The 22,227-nt window shown below is 46.3% G+C and overlaps 1 protein-coding gene across 1 annotated transcript in view; it reads left to right on the forward strand.

The window, feature by feature from the left end:
- Nucleotides 1-14,754, forward strand: part of gfral (GDNF family receptor alpha like) — a 156,800-nt gene extending 142,046 nt beyond the window's left edge. Inside the window, exon 10 of the mRNA XM_085998264.1 lies at nucleotides 14,268-14,754. Within this exon, the coding sequence (XP_085854390.1) occupies nucleotides 14,268-14,298 (31 nt within the window). The 3' untranslated portion in view covers nucleotides 14,299-14,754. The remainder of the gene's footprint in view (nucleotides 1-14,267) is intronic.
- The last annotated feature ends 7,473 nt before the right edge of the window (nucleotides 14,755-22,227 follow it).

The following is a 22,227-nucleotide window of genomic DNA, read 5'->3' on the forward strand; positions in this document are numbered from 1 at the left end:
TAAAATTACAGGCAAATACAAATAACTATACTTATACAGGGAATGGGGAACACACGGCACATCGAGGGAAAACAACTACCTTAACAATCCCCTTATCCTTATCCCACCCCCTATACCTAACTAGATTAAGCTACGAGGGGCCAGAATTTATGCTCACCAATCAAAAGGGTTTGCTGAACTCAAAACAGCGGTGGGGTTCGGGATTCGCTCTTGGTGCTCTCTGGAGCCTGCCGTTGTCACGTGGTCTCCGGGTGTTGTATGGGTGTTGTCCAGGTTCGAGTACCCCAAAGTTAAAGTCTATGTTTGGGTACTTTACCTTGCAGGGATGATTCCTCTTCTTTGGCCGACAGTTTGAGTTTGCATAAAGATAGTCGCAGGTTGGCTGAGACTGAAGGCCCGATGATTCAAAGCCTACCCTCAGTTGGTCTCCTCAATTCGTCTCCTCAGTTGGTCTTCCTCAGTTTGTCTTCCCTCCTCCCCTCGTCGTGTCCCACCTCGCCTGGCCTGAATTGTCCGTGTCTGCCCGATGCAGTGCCTGGGTGATTTCCAGATGGAGTGGGAAAAGGCACAGGCAAAGGCCAGGGGGTAAGCGCGGGACGGGGAAAGAGCAACCGCCACGAGGGCGAGGGGCAGAAGAGCCGAGCAGAGCAGAGAGAGATTGCTACCCAGGGCCTTCAATTATACTCTTTTTGAAAACCCTTATCTGTGCGCCAAATCTTAATCTTGGTGGGCTATTTTAAATAATGGTAGCAATCCATACTAACTGTTTCTAGATGGCCGGTAATCGCATCTACCGGCCCGATAATTGACTTGTTTTGTCATGAATGTTCCTCGATGGGCCTGTCCAGCCTCGATGGCTTTCTGAATCTGTTTCCGATTATATATGTAAACTGCTTGATGGCCTTAACTATAGGCCTAACTGAATTTAGATTTGTCTCCAATTCGGTCTAATACATAATTCAAAGTCCTGTCTGGTTTCAAAATACAAAGTCTCTCTTAACAGAAACTGCAGCTTTGGTTTCGATCCACAAGCTGTCTGCGTTGCAGAGTCCATTTTAAAATCTCACAGGCTTTCTGCCACGAGGCACGGATGCCATCTTGGGTACCCTTTTTGATTTAAAATGTCCACGCAGGGTCCCATTTATTAATAACAACCTTTGGGGAAATGTAGAAATTTTGCAAATCTTACATCATTCAAAGCTTTTCATAGAGCCCTGGTTAAAAAGAGATATCATGCTTTGTTTATTTGTTGCTTGCACACTTTTAGTAGAGTCAAGGAGACCCTGTAAAATTACCTATTGTACGAGAATACCTCTCAGAAGACCAATTGAGTTGGTGAGCCCTGTCTTAATATCTAGTGGAAGATCTAGTGGAGCCGGTCCGGCACGGCAAGAGAGCCCCAGGTGGGCAGAGGAAACGCTTCAAGGACACCCTCAAAGCCTCCTTGAAAAAGTGTAACATCCCCACCAACACCTGGGAATCCCTGGCCCAAGACCGCACAAAGTGGAGGAGAAGCATCCGGGAAGGCGCCGAACACCTCGAGTCTCCGCCGGGAGCAAGCGGAAGCCAAGCACAGGCAGCGCAAGGAACGCACGTCAACCCAAGAACCCCACCCACCCGCTCCTTCAACCACCGTCTGCCCCACCTGTGACAGAGACTGTAGGTCCCGCGTTGGGCTCATCAGTCACCTGCAAACTCATTTTTAATGTGGAAGCAAGTCATCCTCAGTTCCGAGGGACTGCCTAAGAGAAGTAGAATATCTAGTGGTATCTACCATCAAAACACAAAATTTATCCCCTTAATAGGTTTTTCCATTTTCAGCAGCTGGTCAATGTATCTGATTGGTCGCAGTCATTTCCCACTTACTGCACTCACTGACAAAATGCCATTGGATTGCTGGGTATCTAATCCAATGCTTGCTAACTTCAGCACTGAACTGGGTGCTGAGTGGCCATCACATTATGTCACAGCAAGCAATAAGTGAGGTAGGCAATAGAGTACTACTGCAGATAACAAAGGCATGCTGCTGTTATTTGTTCTTTGTCTGATTTCTACTTCTACATTTCCAGCTGAAAGGATAAGTGATGCCATGAGAATTCAGGGTGCTAAGTCCAGGAATTCGGACCTCAGTGCTGAGCCAAGCACTCAGTAACATTGGTGCTTTATTAGAGTGCTACACTTTTCTCCCAACAGCTATCACTTTATACATGTCATGAGATGAAGAGTGTAAGAGGGCTGCTCACTGGGAGGACAGCTTGGGGGAACTTCTGTGGTTGACTGGCCACTACAAGGCTATCTCCCTCCACTAGGGGATGTCTGAGCCTTTCCCGCCACCTCCCAGGATCTTTGGCCACATTTCAAACAGTGACCTCAGGAAGTGACGGTAAGAGCAGAGGAAAGAAAATAAATAGGCCAGGAACCCAGGCCTTTATCCCTGTTGCCATTTGTGTGTAGCCAGGGTGGGGTGGGGGGCGGTGGAGGAGCAGCCAGCAGCGATCCAGCATTGCTAGGGCACAAAAAATGGAAAATGTGGCATTTAGTAAATCAAACAAAATGTTGGGATATGTTAAAAGGTCAATACTGAGCTGAAATAGTGAGGTAATTCTGCCATTTGATAAAATCATTGGTGCAACTGCACTTAGAATACTGTGTACAGTTGTGGTCACCCCAGTACGAAAAGTATATTGCACCTATTGAAAGGATACAGAAGAGGGGAACCAGAATGATTGAGGGGATAGAGGGACTGGATTATGAGGAGTGATTATGTAAACTGGACATGTTCTCACTGGAAAACAGAAGGTTGGGAGATGATATGATTCTAAAGGAACTAGATAATGTAGACCATGACAAGCTGTTTCACCTGAACAGTAGACCCAGAAAATATGACCTGCACTTTGGCGTAAATTGAAAATTAATCTGCAGACACATTATTTCATTGATCTATTGCACAGGCTCCCTAGGGTGATGGTGGAAGCAGAAAGTGTTGATTCATTCAAATGGAAATTAGATAGATTACTTTTGGAACGTAAATTTTGGGATGCAGCATATGAGGCATGACATGATAAGTGTAGCATGCTTGGGAGGAACAGGTGTCTTTGGATCTATAGTTCCCAAAGCTCTCCACCACTGGGGTTTCCTCACCTCATGTCTGGGTCTGTTGTAGACTAATTGATAGAGATTGATTGCTCTGATTAGTCAACAACTCCATTATCATTGTATCAAGCGACTACCAGGACGGCAGAAGGGGAACTAGATGGGCCTTGATCTTTTCTCATCTAGCAATTCCCATGTTCCTACGATGTTGTCCTGTTATTTGCAGCCCATTATATTACACCCGCCCATATTTGGTTGGAAATATCATACACCCCGGAACACTTCTGGAAGAATATCCTGGAATTGCTGTGGGGTGGCAAGGAGCTAACAATATGTTTCCCTACCTAACTTTCCTCCCTCACTAACCCAATGATGGGGCCCATATCTCTACCTACATTGTAAAACTTGGAAGCTCTTTAGGCAGCCGATTAGATTGTCCCCCTCCTTTCTCAGTAACTCCCTTCTAGTGTAGAGACAGGGAGGAGCCCTGTATCTGTAAACAGCTTCCAACAATGTCAACCAGCCTATTGTAACTAGATGAAAAGTGGTAATACACACACAAATGCACACACACGCACACAAGTTGTACACAAATATTGGTTGCCTTTGTGAATGGTAATCACTATTACACTGTAGCTGTACTTACTCTAGGTGTACTTACTGCTGATAGGGTTTGCAAGCTTTCATTAGATGTTTTCTGACCATTGAGAACTCTAAAGAGATAAAGCTGAAAGATCTGCAACTCTTCCCTCTTAGGTACATTACTCTGACGTTTCAAGGGCTTATCTTTACATGAACCGCACACAGAAATAAATCAGGGTTCCTACACCAGCTACTATTGTTCAGTTAGTGTTAAGTCTGTGTGTTATATTGAGAATTAATACACAGACCACAAGAGTAAAATTTAACAGGTCTTTACTAGTCGGAGGTCCGGGCGGAACTGCCCAATAAATCATTACACAGCACTTATATACCGGTGTGGTCACCACCGGTATTACAGTATACAGCAGCCAAGATAAAGTAGTGCAACCCTTAAAATAGTTCTCTTAAAGGTGGAACGTTACATACACTACAATCCTCCCTTTTTAGGTTAACAGTATATATTCCCATTAAACATAACATCATAACATATATACACAACTTCAGGTAAAAACAGTTCACAGATTCAGTCTCTCTGGAGGCTTCCTGACTCGGTCCGGATAACGCCTCGGTGGTGTAGTAGTTTTCGGTGGTGTAGTAGGTTCTTTTGGCAAGGTCGATTCGGCTTGAATGCCAGTGTCAGGTTCATCTGATTCCAGTATTACCGGATCGGAGGTAGATACTATGGGTATCTCTGCTTCATCATTAGGCGTATAGAGTTGTGGAGTAGGTTGGCCCTTTTCGGATGACTCTATGATCTGGTCAACATGGCGCCTTATTATGCTTTCACCAATGTCCACGGTATACATCAGCGGTCCTAGTCGTTTGCAAATAGTTCCAGGCTGCCATTTCTCGGTACGGTAGTCCCGGGCCAAAACTTGTTGACCTATCTGGAAGGTTCTAGTTGGCCTTTCATTCATGCCTTGAAATTGCCGGTTCTCTACGTCCCTTCTGATGTTTGGCTTGATCAAATCTAGCCGGCATCTTAGCCTTCTATTGAAAAACATCATGGCGGGAGTTTGGTTTGTGACCGCATGTGTTGCATTCCTGTACGCCAACAAGAAACTATCTACCTTATGTTGTAGATTTATGTCTTCATTACCCATGGCCTTTATGGCCTTCTTGAAGGTCTGGACAAACCTTTCAGCTAATCCATTGGTGGCGGGATGGTATGGGGCAGACGTGTAGTGCTTAACCCCATTGTTTTTTAAGAACTTCCTGAATTCTTCGGACACAAATTGCGGTCCATTATCAGAACAGATCTGTTCCGGCAGCCCATTCCTGGCGAATATGGTCCTTAATACTGTGATGGTTTTTTCCGTGGTGATGGAGGACATCTTTATTACCTCCGGCCACTTGGAGTGTGCATCCACCGCGATTAAGAACATTGAGTCCATAAATGGACCAGCAAAGTCGATATGTACCCTTTGCCATGGAGATGAGGGCCACGCCCATGGATGCAGAGGAGCTTGTGGTGGTGCGTTTTGGACCTTCTGGCATCCTAGACAGCTCTTGGTCATTTCTTCGATGTCTCCATCGATACCTGGCCACCACACGAACGCTCTGGCTAGGTTCTTCATTTTCACTCCACCCAGATGCCCCTCGTGAAGCTCCTTTAGCACTTTATGCTGGAGTTTGGGTGGAATCACCACTCTGGATCCACACATCAAAGTTCCTCGGCACACTGACAGCTGTTCTCTTCTTTGCGAAAATGCTGGCAACATTGGTTCGCCATGTGCTGGCCATCCCTTCACCGTTAAATCGTAGGCTTGTGAGAGAGTCGGGTCATTTCTTGTTTCCTTTTCGATCGTAGAATTTGTTACTGGTAGACATTCCACTATGGTTGAGTGGAACATCTTCACTGGGTCCACTGTAGGCGCCTCTTCTACCGTTGGCAACGGTAGGCGCGATAAACCGTCAGCATTCCCATGTTGTTTTGATCCTTTGTATTCTATGTCATATTGGTGTGCCCCTAGGAAAAGGGACCACCTCTGTAGCCTTTGCGCTGTCATAATGGAAACGCCCTTTTTAGGGTTGAATATGGATACCAACGGCTGGTGGTCTGTCAGCAGTGTAAACTTCTTGCCCTGCAGGTAATGATTGAACTTCTTTACTCCCCACACAAGGCTGAGAGCCTCCCTATCTATCTGAGCATAGTTGCGCTCAGCGGAGGTCAATGATCTGGATGCAAATGCGACTGGCCTTTCCGAGCCATTTGGCAACTTGTGTGAGAGTACTGCTCCAATACCATAAGGGGAAGCATCACAAGCTAGACGAATAGGTAGCGTTGGGTTGAAGTGAGCCAACACTTCCTCTGAGGTGATCAATGCCTTGCTTTTGCGAAAGGCCTTCTTACAGTCCTCGCTCCACTTCCATGGTACTTCTTTCTGCAACAGAGCATTCAGCGGGTGCAGCACCTTGGATAGATTTGGCAGAAACTTATGGTAATAGTTAATCAACCCTAGGAACGACCTCAACTGGGATACATTTTCCGGAGCGGGAGCCTTCACAACAGCTTCGATCTTGTCAGGTGACTTGTGCAGCCCCTCCTGGTCAATGACATGACCACAGTACGAGATCCGTTTCTGAAAGAACTCACATTTCTGGCGATTAACTCGAAGGCCATATTCCTTTAACCTGGTGAGCACCAGTTTCAAATTTGCGAGGTGTTCCTCATCGTCCTCCCCTGTAATCAGGATATCGTCCAAGTAACATTGAGTGCTTGGAATTCCCTGTAATACCTGCTCCATGGCCCTCTGCCAGATTGCTGGAGCCGAAGCCACTCCAAAAACCAATCTATTATATCGATACAAGCCTCTGTGCGTGTTGATTGTGAGATACTGGCGTGACTCTTCCTCAACTTCCATCTGTAAGTACACTTGCGCCAGGTCTATCTTGGTGAAGTGTTTCCCGCCAGACAATGAAGCAAAGATATCCTCAATCCGCGGAAGCGGATATTGCACCGTGTGAAGCACCGGATTAACTGTGATCTTGAAGTCTCCACAGATGCGGACCTTCCCCGGTTCCCCTGGCTTGTTACTCGATGAACGCTTCATGACGGGAACAATGGGCGTGGCCCACTCACTCCAGTCCACCTTAGACAGTACTCCTGAACGTTCAAGCCCTTCCAGTTCAGCTTCCACAGCAGGTCGTATCGCATAAGGTACCGGTCTGGCTTTGAAAAATTTTGGGTTTGCATGTTCTGCAATCTTGATTTTTGCCTTAATTCCTCTCAGTGTTTCCAGTCCCTGTTGGAACACCTCTTTAGCCTCATCCAATATTCTGGACAATCGTTCAGTTTTGACATCTTTCTTTCCGGAATCTACCGTTATTGCGTTTAGGGAGTGCCAGTCCATATTTATTTTCCTGATCCACTCCCGTCCCAGAAGTGGTGGACCTCCCTCAGGTAGTACATATAAGTCCATTCCTAGGTGTTCTTTGCCCTTGTGTATCACCTTGACTTTTATCTTTCCGATGGGGTATACTTTTTGCCCCGTGTATGTCTGCAATACTATCTCCGTATCCCGTAGGGGAATATGTTTGAATAACTTTTTGTAGTCTTGCTTATTCATGACCGTCAACGCCGATCCAGTGTCCAATTCCATCTTCACTTGGACTTCTGCAATTTGCAGTGTGACCCAGATAGTTTGTCGGTCAGCTTCTTTACTCACATTGTGAATTCTCAGACTACCCAGTTCCTTGCTGTTGGAGTCTGAATCCGAATTCTGTTCATCCGAACTCTTCTCAGCCACCTTATGTACCTTTCTGCACTTTTTCTGCGGTGACTTTTTGTTGCTGGTCTTCTTTCCTGACCGGCATACTTTAGCTATGTGACCAAGCTTGCCACATTTTCTACATTCCTGGTTTTTAAACCAGCATTGGTTCTGGTCGTGTGTCGTCTTACCACAACGATAACATTTCGTTGTACCCAAAGCCATTTGATCTATGCTGAGTACCGCTGCCTTCAGCTGCATTTCCACAGTGCCTCTCGCTGCGGCTTCGTGCAATGCTGCAATATTGACAGCCTTATCAAGTGTAAGATCATTCTCTTCAAGCAGCCGCTTTTGTGTTCCTTCTTTCGACAATCCGCACACGAATTTGTCTCTCAGTGCCTCTGTCAGACTTTCCCCAAACTGACAGTATTTCGCTAGCTTACGCAGTTCAATTAAGTACTTCGCGTTGCTTTCCTCTTTCAGTTGCGTTCTCGCATAAAATTTAAATCGTTCCGCTAACATCAGTGGTGTGGGGTTCAAATGATCCTTCAGGACAGCAACAATATTAGCGAAAGTCTGATCCGCCGGTTTAGCTGGTGATAGAAGATGCTTCAATAGCCCGTATGTCTTTGCACCCATTGAGTTTAGTAAGGTTAGTGCTTTATCTTCATTTGATATTTTATTTGCCTTACAATATATCTCTATGCGTTCTACATACGTGGCCCAATCTTCAACATCGGGGTCGAAATCGTTGATGTTACCACGCTTAGGCATCTTCGCAATCTTCTTGAGAAAACAAAAAGAAATTTTTCTTTAACTTTTTTTTTCAAAACGGCGGTTTCCCGCGCTTGTCTTCTTCCCTGCCTACTTTCAAAGTGGCAGTTTCCCGCGCTTGTCTTCTTCCCCGCCTCCGAAAATGGCGGCTTCCCGCGTTTGCCTTTCTCCCCCGCTGGCTGTCTCTTGTCACTCCTGCTCGCTCGGTCTCCCTCGCTCGCACGGTCTCCCTCGCTCGCTCGGTCTCGTTCCCCCTCGCTCGCTCGGTCTCGTTCTCCCTCGCTCGGGCTCTGTCTCTCCCGCTCGCTCGGGCTCTGTCTCTCCCGCTTGCTCGGGCTCTGTCTCTCCCGCTGGCTGTAACGGCGATTGCCGTATTGCTGCGTTTGCCCTCCCCAGCGGTTTTCAATCGTGCCTCCCAGCCCCTCTTGCAGTCCGGTCCTTTCCCCCCGGCTGCGGCTGAGTTCTCCGTGGTTTTTTTAATTTTTAAAAAAAAAAAATTCTCCCGCGCAAGCGGTTCTCGGTCGCTGCGCCTCGCGGCCTCGGTAGCTACCCGGCCTTTTTTTACCGGTCGCGGTCGAGCTTGCTCTCGACGCTGTTGCGTCTCCAAGCCCGCTTGCTGCCCGGCCTCTCACACCGGCTGCGTTTGCCTTCACCGCGGCTTCCGTGCCTTACGCTGCCCCAGTCTCAGCGCCTCTGGCCCCGACTTCTGTCCGGCTCTTTTCCCTGGCCGTGGTCGAGTTCTCCGCCCTTATATCCTCCGTTTTTCCCTCCCCTACTTCACAGTCAACGTGGCCGACTCGCTGTTCGTCGCTGATCGGCTTACCCACCACCGTGATAGAAGGGATGATCCTGCCTGTTGCTGATGGAAGGCTTCGTGTTAGAATTCTTCCGTTGCTCTGCAGACCCGAGTCTTCTCTCAGCAGAATGATAAGAGCGGATGCCTCCTCTCGACGCCCGTTAAACTGCCTTGGATAGTCTCTGCCGCAGGGTAAGATCATACTCGTCGCCACTGTTAAGTCTGTGTGTTATATTGAGAATTAATACACAGACCACAAGAGTAAAATTTAACAGGTCTTTACTAGTCGGAGGTCCGGGCGGAACTGCCCAATAAATCATTACACAGCACTTATATACCGGTGTGGTCACCACCGGTATTACAGTATACAGCAGCCAAGATAAAGTAGTGCAACCCTTAAAATAGTTCTCTTAAAGGTGGAACGTTACATACACTACAGTTAGGAAGTCTTCAATTAAATATTTTAATTCACTGTCAATGGCTTTCAAACACTTATAGGTCGATTTTATCTCAGGTGCGGGGAATTTAGTGATTCCCACACGATTCCAAATGGGTCTGTGAGATTGATGCAATTTTAACTCAATTGGCCAATTGATTTCCAGCGCGTGGGAAGCCTTGGCAATTGAGTATTTCCAGTCAGAAAGTCGCAGAATATGACATCATCATTGCTGCTGCTTTTAAGGTCCACAGCAAGCCTTGCTTCCTCTGCAGGCTCCCAAACTTCACCATTAAGATGGCACAGGAGCCTGCAGGAGGAACAGCCAGCGGGAGGGCCAGATCTGCCCCCAAATTTGATGAGGCTTCACTCCAGGCATTGCTGGATGGGGCTAGGACCAACAGGGAGGTCCTGTTCCCTTCTTCAAGGAGGAAGAGGCCTCCCAGTCAGACCAAGGCTGTGTGGCTACAGGTGGCAGGTCAAGTCAACTGCTTGGGGCTCACACGAAGAACATGGTTGCAGTGAAGGAAAAGTAAGTACTGTATGATGTTTCCATCACCCTCAATCTGATCCCCATTGCCTTTCCTCACCAGCACTCAGCTTTAGCAATCTCTTCCTGCACATCCCACTAGACACTCACATCCATGCGCCCTTACCCATTCCCTCTCTCTCTATGCTCACATTCACAGAACTATGCCACCATGCAGCCCTCGCACTCCCTCTCACTCTGATGCTTTGAACACAACTGACAACACACAGGGGAGGGCCCTTGGTATTGCAACCTTACTCCATCTTTGTCTCCTTCTAAGTATCTATGCTATGCAATCTCTGCACTCACTCCTTCATTCTCACTCAACCTCCACTTGTCTCCCTCATTGCAGGAGAAGAGAGCTCACAACAGGAGAGAGCGAGCCAGGACAGGAGGAGGGCCGCCCTCATTAGCCCAGCTCACCCCCTGGGAGGAAAGCGTCCTGGAGATTGCCGGGGCTGACTGAGATGTGGACGTTGGGGAAGGACAGGCAGGAGCATCCCCGCAAGCTGGTGAAGAATAGTTTTCCATCTCTCTCATTGGCATTGCATGAGTCGCTGATAATGATTCTGAAGCTACATCATATGGACTTATGATCATCTGCAAAATGCAATGTGCATGTAACCTTGGCATCACATCTCTAACTTTTTCCTTGACTCCCCCACATGACCATCGAGAGCCCCCATCCCCACTGTCCAGGAGGAAGAGCCTGAGCAGCCAGATTCCTCAGAGGAATCTGCAACCTCTGAGGGCGCAGCGTCAGCAGAAATAAGCAATCCCAGCACCAGCGCAGACACTCACACCTCGGTAGGACCTTTGGGACATAGAGTAGAGTTGTCACCTGGTGTATCACAGCTCACAAGTGAGCAGCAGCAGATTGTGGAGACAAGGACAGCAGTGGAGAGTCCTCGTCGGAGGGCGCAGGACTCTGCCAGCTCGGCTCAGCTGCATGTCGACCCTCTGCCTCTGGGTCCATCCATAAGATCAGAGGTGATGGAACTCCATGCACAGATGCAGGAGTCTCTGGCAGGTTTTGTCTCCAGGGTCATTGCGAGTGTGGAGCGAATGGAGGAGTCCATAGCGAACATGAGCAGAGCCTTTGTGGAGTCATTGGCGCATGAACGCATCAGCACGGAGAGGATGGCTACCTATGTGGAAATGATTGCTGCCTCCGTGGTAAGGCTGGCTACGGTCGAGGAGAGGAGGGCTACGGCCATGGAGGAGGTTAGTCGCCAGGGTATGGAAAACATGGTGAGTGTTCAGAATAGAATGACATCTCTTGAGGAGCGATGGGCATCTATTGAACAGAGAAACCAGACCTTCATAGAAGTCCTTCTGAGTAGGACTGCCATTGCAGATATGGGTCCCCATGGCCCCCCTGATGTGCAGCAAGCTGCTCTCAAGCCACTTGCAGGCACTGAGGGGGACCTGACCCATGAGAGGGAGGTTGGTGGCAGACCTCAAGGAAGTGGGGGCTCCTCTCCAAGCGCTCACACTTCCATGCCACTGCAGAGCCTTCGGTCAGAGCCCTGCCGGAGTCCACACCCAACGGAGATAGAGGTCTCAACCCCTGCACAGCCGCAGGAGCAGCAGACTGCTGGCGAGCCCTCACATGCTCGCCACCCCAGAGGACGCCCGCCAAAGGTGTCGAGACAGGAGCAGCAGGAAAGTGAGCAAGGGGCCTCCACATCTGCTGAAGCCACAGGGGAACCACTACGTAGGAGCATGCGTAAGAGGAAAATAAAGCACAAATAGTCACAAGGGTAGTCACTTGGGTGAAATGCTGTGTATTTTGTAAAAGTGCCATCAGTTGTGTGTTTTTCATAAAAATTCTGATGGCAACTTCTGCAGTTGTGGCGTTTGTCATTTCGCGAATGGGGCTGGAGGTCCTCTAATGCCAAGAGGGGAAGGAAAAAAAGTCCTCCCATGCTTCTGGTAGGTGCTATATTTTATTTTTATCTTAATTGAATTCCCATTTCTCCTTACAGTCATTTCAACAGATGTCGGCAGCACTCCAGTATCTCTCTTATAAGGTCATGTAGACTTAAAAAACTATACCCTCTTTTCTCTTCTGGATACACAGTGGAGGCGATTTTTGACAGCTCGTTCAGGCACTAATGAGCCTCAAGGTGGCCAAGATAGGGTATTGAGCTGAAATGCTGGTTTAGCCCGCGTTTAGCACACAACGCCATCTTGGTAAAGGAGTTGAAACTTGCGGTAGGAATGGCTGCCTGGATGATCATTAAGCAGCCGATTGCCTCTTAAATTGTACTCATTAATGTCATGTAGACCTGTGTCATCTGCTGTCAGGACATCTGCATAGAAATGCAAAGAAATAAGTAGAAGTTACAACACGGAAACAAACCATTTGGCCCAATCAGCCTGTGCCGGTATTTACCCTCCAGCTACCATGCAGTATACGATTGGCACAGCCAGTGACAGTACTGGTCAGTTGTGGCCTGAAACCTGTTTTCAGGCATGCTGCAGTGATGCCCTATGGGAATGGTGCCTTTGAGTGACACAGAGGGCCATCCTCATTGAAGCCACCTTGTGACTCACCACCTGCACTTCAGCAGCCAGTAAACTGAGCATCAAGTGTTGGGCTGCACCAGCACCTGCGCCTTGGGTTTCCCTTCCCTTCACTTTTTCCTGTTATATCTTCATCTGCTCTCCCTTTGGTCTTAGGCCGAAATTTCTTTATAGCCTTTTGCTAAAGCATAAGAATTGTCCCCTCTACCCTGACATTTCCCCTTGTCTGTATCCCTTTAAATGAACCCAAATGCAATTTTCCGCATGAACCATTAGTGTGCTCCCTGCATACATCCAAACCTGCACTTGAGGCTACGTCTAATTATGACAATGAGCTGACCATGGAAAGCTTTGCTCTTCACTTTGGGTCAGCCGCTTCCAAGCATTCAGGTGAAAACTGCACTCGTAAAGGGTATTGAAGAAAGCATGAATGTTCTTCCAGGAGTCGTTCCACAGCACTTTGGTCTCTGTTTCTTTTCTCAATTTAATTAGCTGCCCTGTTCCCATCCCCATGAACCTCTGTATCATTTAGTAGCACCACTTTTTTTGTGAACAGGAACTGTTACTTCCTTTTTCTATGTTTAATCCATTTTACATACATAATCCTTTTACAGGAGCTTATAGTCTTATTATCCTTTGGAAGCTGCCACAGTCTTAAATGCAAGTGCTTTAAAGCCTGTGGCTTACAAGCATTTTTTGATTCAAGGTACATTGTTACTTTGGACTTTTGAGTGCTTTCTGGTTAATGCTTTCATCAAAGTGATGAATTATGTGCCTGTTCCATTGCTGCATCTTCAGTTTTGGTAGAAGGAGGTGTGGGGGGTGGGAGGGGGGGATTTTAACCCACCTGTCCTGCAGGGGTGCAGTTAAAATAGAGTAGGACACGTACCCATTGGCCACCCATTCTGATCCTGCCAACAGCAATTTTAAATTGCCAGCACCAAGGACACCAGCCAAAGCCTTGTTTAATTATACAGATCGGGTCCCAATGCCGCCATCAGGACCCGTCTGCAATATTAACCCTAGGCTTACGTGGAGAAGCCACTGTGGTTTCCCCACAAGGCCAAACCTGTCGGGAACCAGCAAGGCAGGTTTCAAAAAAAGTTTTTAGCTTCCTTGTGGGCCAGGAGGAGCAGAAATGCTTCTCCGGGCCCCACAAGGTGATCCTAGGACTCCCCTACCCAGAGCTTCTCTCCCCCTCTCCCGATTGCCTACGGACCCCTCCCCCCCCCCCCCACCCCGACCACTTATCTTATGCTGGGCTCCATTCTTTGGGTCATCCTGCCCGCCACTCACCTAAGCATTTCCCTGGGTTCAAGCGGCAGTCCATTCTGGAGAAAGTAAATGAGACCCGGCCGTTATAATGGGCAGGGCCTCCCCTCTGCCGCTCCTAGATGGGCCATCCACTTGCTAGACCATGTTACCACCCAAGAGTGGTTTAAATCTTGATTAGTAATGTTATAAATACATAAATATTACTACCAACAACATGTTATTAGTGAGCTATTATACCAGTTTTCTTGCTTTACTCCTGCTCTGCCTTAAGTCTTGACACTGCAATTCTGCCATGCACCGAAGGGCAAATTAGGTCAGGTTGGAGCAGGTATTCACATAGCATTTGCAACAGACTCATTAAAAGCAAAACAACCCCACTAAAAATACCTGCTACTGTATATGTCATTTTATTTTAGTACCTGTGCAAATATCTGATTCAGGCTCTCGTGAATAATGCACCAATACAATTGTGTTTCTTTTCAGAATGTGCCAGATAGCTAAACAGACTGTGTAAAACTCTGCTTGTTAAATGAACTCGGATATCCTGAAGTTTTGGCAATGTTGGAGGAAACATTTTGGTAGAAAACATCGTCTCATGGTATTGTGTATCTCCCAAATCTGTATGGTGTGCATGTGTGAAACTGTACTTGGCTGTCAAGATTTCCAAGTACACTGACAATGCTTGTTTGATAAACTGAATTTGCATTTGATGTAAGGGATGGCTTAATGGATTAAATTTAGCGATCCAGAGCTCCCAGGAGAGAGCCTTGCTTGACAGGACAGGAGTTGGAGAATCGGTGCTACATGCTACCTATCTCCCACCCATACTCCCATTGAGAAGACTCCTCACTGTGAGCTTGGGATCACTGAATTGACTCCTATGCGTACAAAAAAGTTCAGTAGATGTACTGTTTCTCTATTGTTTTTGTAAAATACAGCATTAGTACTGAGAAGTAAGTAATTTATTGATAACTGCAAAATAATTCTAATAAATATACTTTAAAACAAATGGCAATATGTCCTTGTGATGTCGCAGAAGCATTTCTGAGTCACATTTGGGTCACATTAATTTTGACTTCGCCAGCTAAAGACATCGGCCGTGCAGCGCTCAGTTTTCAGGCGCTAACTGGCCTACTAATTCCCCAATATGGCATACAGGAAGTGCAGGCAATCTTCCAGTTGGAAGTGTGCCTCCCGCCATATTGGTAGAGGAGGATATAGAGTCATAATGGCACAGAAGGAGGCCATTTGGCCCATCGAGTCCGTGCCGGCTCTCTGTAGAGCAATCCAGTCAGTCCCGCTCTATCCCCGTAGCCCTGCAAGTTTATTTCCTTCAAGTGCTTACCCAGCCTCCCCTTGAAAACATTGAGTGTCTCCGCTTCCATCACTTCCGTCAACAGCGAGTTCCAGGTCCTCACCACTTCTTGCATAAAAAAGTTTTTCCTCACATCCCCCGTATCTCTTGCCCAAAACCTTAAATCTGTGTCCACTAGTCCTTGTACCATCAACTAGTGGGAACAGCCTTTCCCCGTCTAGCCTATCCAAACCCATCATAATCTTGTACACCTCTATCAAATCATCCCTCAATCTCCTTTGTTCTAATGAAAACAAATCCAGCTTCTCCAACCTGTCCTTGCAGCTAAGTTCCCCCATCCCCGAAACCATTCTGGTAAATCTCCTCTGTACCCTCTCAAGTGTCTTCACATCCTTCCTAAAGTGTGATGATCAGAACTGGACGCAATATTCCAGTTGTGGCCTAACCAGCGCTTTATAAAGGTTCAGCATAACTTCTCTACTTTTGTACTCAATACCTCCATTTATGAAGCCCAAGATCCCATATGCTTTGCTAACAACTCTCTCAATATGTCCTGCCACCTTCAGGGACCTATGCACATTAACTCCTAGGTCCCTCTGTCCCTGCACACTCTTTAAAATTATGCCATTAAGTGTATATTGCCTCTCCCTGTTCCTTCTGCCAAAATGCATCACCTCACACTTCTCTGTATTAAATTCCATCTGCCACTTGTCTGCCCATTCTGCTAGCCTTTCTATGTCCTGTTGCAGTCGATTGGTATCATCCTCACTGTTTGCCATACCCCCAAACAATGGTGTCATTGGCAAATTTAGAAATTCTTCTCTGTATTCCAATATCCAGGCCATTTATGTATATATCAAAAAAAGCAGTGGCCCCAGCACTGACCCTTGGGGAACACCACTGTCTACCATCCTCCAGTCTGAAAAACAGCCATTTACCACAACTCGCTGTTTTCTATCCTTAAGCCAATTCCTTATCCAAGCTGCCACTGACCCACCTATTCCATGAGCCTCAATTTTGTTAACCAGCCTTCTATGTGGTACTTTGCCAAACGCCTTCCAAAAATCCATGTAGACAACATCCATTGCATTCCCTTCATCCTCCCTGTTACTTCATCAAAAAATTCAATTAGTCAAACACGATCTGCCTTTTACAAATCCATGTTGGCTCTCCTTAATTAGCTTACACCTCTCCAAGTGCCCATTAATTTTTTCCTTGATTATTGTTTCTAAAACTTTACCCACCACTGATGTTAAATTGACCGACCTGTAGTTACTAGGATTGTCCTTACACCCTTTCTTGAACAATGGTGTCACATTTGTCACTTTCCAATCCTCAAACACCTCCCCTGCATCTACGGAAGATTGGAAAATTATGGTAAGCCCTTCCGCTATCTCCTCCCCCAATTCCCTTAGCAACCTGGGATGCAAGCCATCTGGACCAGGCGACTTATCCACTCTAAGCATACCCAGTCTTTCTAGTACATCCTGTCTATCAATTTTCACTCCTTCCATTGCTTCTACCTTTTCCACTTCTACCAATATTTTGTCAGGATCCACCTCCTTAGTAAACACCGATACAAAGTACTCATTGCATATTCTAGCCTTGCCCTGCGCCTCTAAGCATATATCACCTCTTTGTCCCGAATAGGCCCCACCCTGCCTCTTACTACCCGCTTACTGTTTACATGCCGGTAGAAGATTTTTGGGTTCCCTTTTATGTTAACCACCATTCTACTCTCATATTCTCTCTTTGTCAATCTTATTTTCATCGTCACTTCCCCTCTCAACTTATTGTATTTGGTCTGGTTCTCCCTTGAAGAATTCACCTGACATTCATCATACACCCTCTTTTTTTGTTTCATCATCTTCTCAATCTCCCTCATCATCCAAGGAGCCCTTGCTTTGGTTCCCTTACCCTTCCCTCTTGTGGGAATGTACCTAGCCTGTACTTGGAACATCTCCTCCTTAAAGATCACCCATTGTTCCATTACAGTTTTTCCTGTCAGTCTTTGGTTCCATTTTACCCTGGCTAGATCCTTTCGCATCCCATTGAAGTTAGCCCTATTCCTGTTTAGAAGTTCCAATCTAGATTGTTCCTTGCTCCTCTCCATTGCTAATCTAAATCTTATGATACGATGATCACTTGTACCCAAGTGTTCTCCCACAGACACTTGGTCGACGTGGCCCACCTCATTTCCCAGCACCAGCAATGCCTACTTCCTAGTTGGGCCAAGAACATACTGGTCAACTGGGTCGTGCTGGAGTCAGGAGCGTGTGCCAGTAGCATTCTAAGCTCTCAATAATTAATGTAAATGAGGGTCCTGAACTTCTTGCAGGACCCGTTTCCCATTTTTGATCGTCCCAGCATTTTACTCACCACCTGCTGGCCTCACTCATCACAACGTGGCACTAACTGGCAGGAAAGCTTCCTCACCAGCGCTCTTTAAAGGGTTCATGTAGTATTTACAGTTTTGTTGCTGCTTTATTATTTCTGGCTGTTGCTTGACTTCTAAATGATTTTGGCAGGCCGTATCAATCTGCAAAGTTCACTTTGTCTAAACAGAGTGAGGTTTTGCTGGTCTTGCACTGCTGTTGCTCTTTGCCCCACAAACTGCCTCAAAAAAGGGGAGAAGGATAAATCTGGCAATAACAGGCCAGTCAGTTTAACATCGGTCGTGGGGAAGCTTTTACAAACAATAATCTGGGAGAAAATTAACAGCTACTTGGAGAAGCATGGACTAATAAAGAAGAGCCAGCATGGATTTGTTAAGGGCAAATCATGTTTGACTAACTTGATTGAATTTTTTGATGAGGTAACAGAGAGGGTGGATGAGGGCAGTGTAGTTGATGTTGTTTATATGGACTTTCAAAAGGTGTTTGATAAAGTACTGCATTTGGGCTTGTTAGCAAAATTGAAGCCCATGGGATAAAAGGGGCAGTAGCAGCGTGGATACAAAATTGGCTACGGGATAGAAAAGAGAGAGTTGGAGAACAGAGTGAAGTGATGCCCTTTTGTGGTTCTTTCAAAGAGCAATCCATTTAGGCCCACTTCCCCACTCTTTCCCCATATCCCTGCAATATTTTCCTCTTCAAATATTTATTAACTTACTTTTTGAAGATTTCTATTGAATCTGTATCCACCACCCTTGTAGGCACTGCATTTCAAATCCTAACCACTCATTGCGTAAAAAGGTTTTCCCTCATGTCGTCATGAAAAGTTTTTCCTCATGATTTGCCCTTAACAAATCTTTTGCCAATCACTTAAATCTGTGCCCTCTAGTTATCGACCTTTCAGCCGTTGGAAACAGTTTCTCTTTATTTACTCTATCTAGACCCTTCATGATCTTAAACACCTCTATTAATTCTCCTCTTAGCCTTCTCTGCTCTAAGGAGAACAACCCCAGCTTCTCTAATCTATCCATGTAACTGTAATCCCTCATCCCTGGAACCGTTCTAGTAAATCTCTTCTGTACCCACTCCAAAGCCTTCACGGCCTTCCTAAAGTGTGGATCCCAGAATTGGATACAATACTCCAGCTGGGGCCAAACTAGTGTTTTATAAAGGTATAAACTTTATAAACTTCCTCTAAGCTTTTGTACTCTATGCCTCTATTTATAAAGCCCAGGATCCCATATGATTTATTAACTGCTTTGTTAACCAGTCCTGCCACCTTCAAAGATTTGCGCACAAGCACCCCCAGGTCTCTCTTCTTGCACTCCCTTTAAAATTGTACCATTTAGCTTGTATTATCTCTCCTCATTCTTCCTTCCAAAATGTATCACCCCACACTTTTCTACATTGAATTTCATTTGTCATGTGTCTGTTCATTTCACCATCCTACCTATGTCCTCTTGAAGTCTCTTACTCTCTTCCTTACTGTTTACTACACTTCCAAGTTTCGTGTCATCTGCAAATTTTGAAATTGTGCCTGTACCCCCAAGTCCAAGTCTTTAATGTATATCAAAAACAGCAGTGGTCCGAGTACTGAAACATTGGGGAACTCCACTGTATACCTCCCTTCAGTCCAAAAACAGCCATTCACAAAAACTCTCTGTTTTCCACCCTTAGCCAATTTTGTATCCATGCTGCTGCTGCCCCTTTTATCTGATGGGCTTCACTTTTCTAACAAGCCTAATATGTGGTACTTTATCAAACGCCTATTGAAAGCCCATATACACAACATCAACTGCACTGCCCTCATCCACCCTCTCTGTTGCCTCATCAAAAAACTCAATCAAGTTAGCCTAACATGATTTGCCCTTAACAGATCTGTGCTGGCTCTCTTTTATTAGTCCATGTTTGTCCAAGTGGCTGTTAATTTTCTCCTGGATTATTGTTTGTAAATGCTCCTCCACCACTGACGTTAAACTGACTGGCTTGTAATTGCCAGGTTTATCCTGCTCCCCTTTTTTAATCAATGGCGTAACACTTGTAATCCTCCAGTCCTTTGGCACCATCCTTATATCTAAGGAGGATTGGAGGTTTGTGGCCAGCACCTCCGCAATTTCTATACTTACTTCCCTCAGGATTCTAGGATGCATCCCAACTGGACCAGGTGACTTATCTACTTTAAGTACTGCCAGACTTTCGAGTGCCTCCTCTTTACCTATTTTTATTTAATCTAGTATCCTGGTAAACCTCCTTGTTTACCGTAGCTTTGGTAAAGTCTTCTTCCTTGGTAAACACTGATGCAAAGCAATCATTTAGTACCTCAGCCATGCCTTCTGCCTCCACCAATAGATCACCATTTGGTCCCTAACCAGCCCCACCGTTCCTCTGACAAACCTTTTACTGTTAATATGCCTATAGAAGACCTTTGGATTCCCTTTAATGTTAGCCACCAATCTATTCTCGTACTGGCTCTTTGCTCCTCTTATTTCTTTTTTCACTTCTCCTTTGTACTTTTTATATTCAGCCTGATTCTCCCTTGTATTAGCAACCTGACATTTGCCATACTCCCCCTTTTTCTGCTTCATCCTACTCTCTAACTCCTTCGCCATCCAGGGAGCTCTGGCTTTGGTTGCCCTCCATTTTCCCCTTGTGGCAATGTACTTAGACTGTACCCAAGCCATCTCCTCTTTAAAGGCCAGCCATTGCGCCATTGCATTTCTGCCTGCCAGACTTTGACTCCAATTTACCTGGGCCAGATCACTCCTCAATTTGTTGAAATTAGCCCTCCTCCAGTTAAGTATTTTATTCTAGATTGTTCCTTGTCCTCTATACCTAATCTAAACATTACGATACTATAATCACTATTCCCAAGATGCTCCGCAACTGTGACATTCTCCACTTGACCCACTTCATTCCCCAGGACTAGATCAAGCAATGCCTCCTTCCTCAATGGGCAGGAAACATGGTGATCAAGAAAATTCTCCTGAAAACACTTAAGGAATTCCTCCCCTTCTCTGCCCTTAACACAATTACTGCCCCATTCAATATGGTAGTTAAAGTCTCCCATTATCACTGCTCTTTGGTTCTTGCACCTCTCAGTAATTTCTTTGCAAATCTGCTCTTCTATCTCCATCCCACTATTTGGTGACCTATAACATACACCAAGTAACATAATAGCTCCTTTATTGTTTCTTAACTCCAACCAAATAGATTCTGTCTTTGACCACTCGAGGACATTCTCTCTTTCTAGCGCTGTAATATTTTCCTTAATCAAAACTGCTACTCCATCTGTTTTTTTCCTTCCCTATCTTTCCTGACTACCTTATACCCAGGAATATTAAGCATCCAATCCTCCCCTTTTTTGAGCCAGATTTCCGTTATCGCCACTACATCATATTCCCATGTGGCTATTTGCGCCTGCAGCTGACCAACCTTATTAACCTCACTTTGTGCATTTACACACATGCATGCCAAGCCTAACTTAGACCTCTGTGTATTTTCTATGATCCCACCTAATTCTGTATTATTTCTAACTCTAACTGTCTCTTCCTGTCCTCTGTGCACCTTGTTTCTACTTTTTAATACTACATCTTGGTGCCCAACCCCCTGCTGAATTAGTTTAATCCCACCCCCACAGCACTGGTTAACCTGCCCCCAAGGATATTGGTCCCAGCTCCGTTCAGGTGCAACGCATCCATCTTGAACAGGTCCCTCCTGGCTCAGAACAGGTTCCAATGTCCCAGGAATCGGAAGACCTTCCTCCTGCACCGAGGGCTGGATTTTGCCAATGGGGAGCTTTTGGAGGCGGGACTCCCACTTGGCGGGTTTCAGTCCCGCCTCCATCAACTTCTGGCCAACCCACGCTATTTTCCCTTGATTGACCTTGTTAAGCCTGCCCAGCGGGTTGGGCACCCGCCCCCAAATTCTGCCATTTTCCCGGCACTCCGGCCTCCAAACCCGCCTCCCCAGGGCTGGCAAAATCCAGCCCCATGTCTCTAGCCAAGCATTAACCTGCCATATCCTCCTATTTCTACTCTCACTAGTGTGTGGCACTGGGAGTAGTCCAGACATTACTATATTTGAGGTTCTGCTTTTTAACTTCCTCCCTAGCTCCTTAAACTCTGACTGTAGGACCTCAACCCTCTTCCTCCCTATGTCATTGGTTCTGACATGGACCACGACTTCTGCCTCTTCCCAGATGACACGTTAAACCAAGGCCCGGTCTGCCCTCTCAGGTCGATGTAAAAGATTCCATGGCACTATTTCAAAGAAGAGCAGGAGAGTTTTTCCCGGTGTCCTGGCTAATATTTATCCGTTGTGTGTTAGCCAGTGGCTCAGTGGGTAGCACCCTCTCCTCTGAGTCAGATGGTTGTGGGTTCAAGTCCCACCCCAGAAACTTGAGCACAAAAATCTAGGCTGACACTCCAGTGCAGTGCTGAGGGAGTGCTGCACTGTCAAAGGTGCCGTCTTTCAGATGAGACGTTAAGAACCGAGGCAGCGTCTGCTCTTTCAGGTGGATGTAAAAGAACCTATGGCACTATTTCGAAGAAGAGCAGGGGAGTTATCCCCTGTGTCCGGGCCAGTATTTATCTCTCAACCAACATCACTAAACAGATTATCTGGTCATTATCATATTGCTGTTTGTGGGAGCTTGCTGTGTGCAATTTGGCTGCCGCGTTTCCTACATTACAACAGTGACTACACTTCAAAAAATATTTAATTGGCTGTAAAGCGC

This window comes from Somniosus microcephalus, chromosome 9, assembly GCF_052327205.1.
Source record: "Somniosus microcephalus isolate GS21.2 chromosome 9, FLI_Smic_1.0, whole genome shotgun sequence".
NCBI lineage: Eukaryota > Metazoa > Chordata > Chondrichthyes > Squaliformes > Somniosidae > Somniosus > Somniosus microcephalus.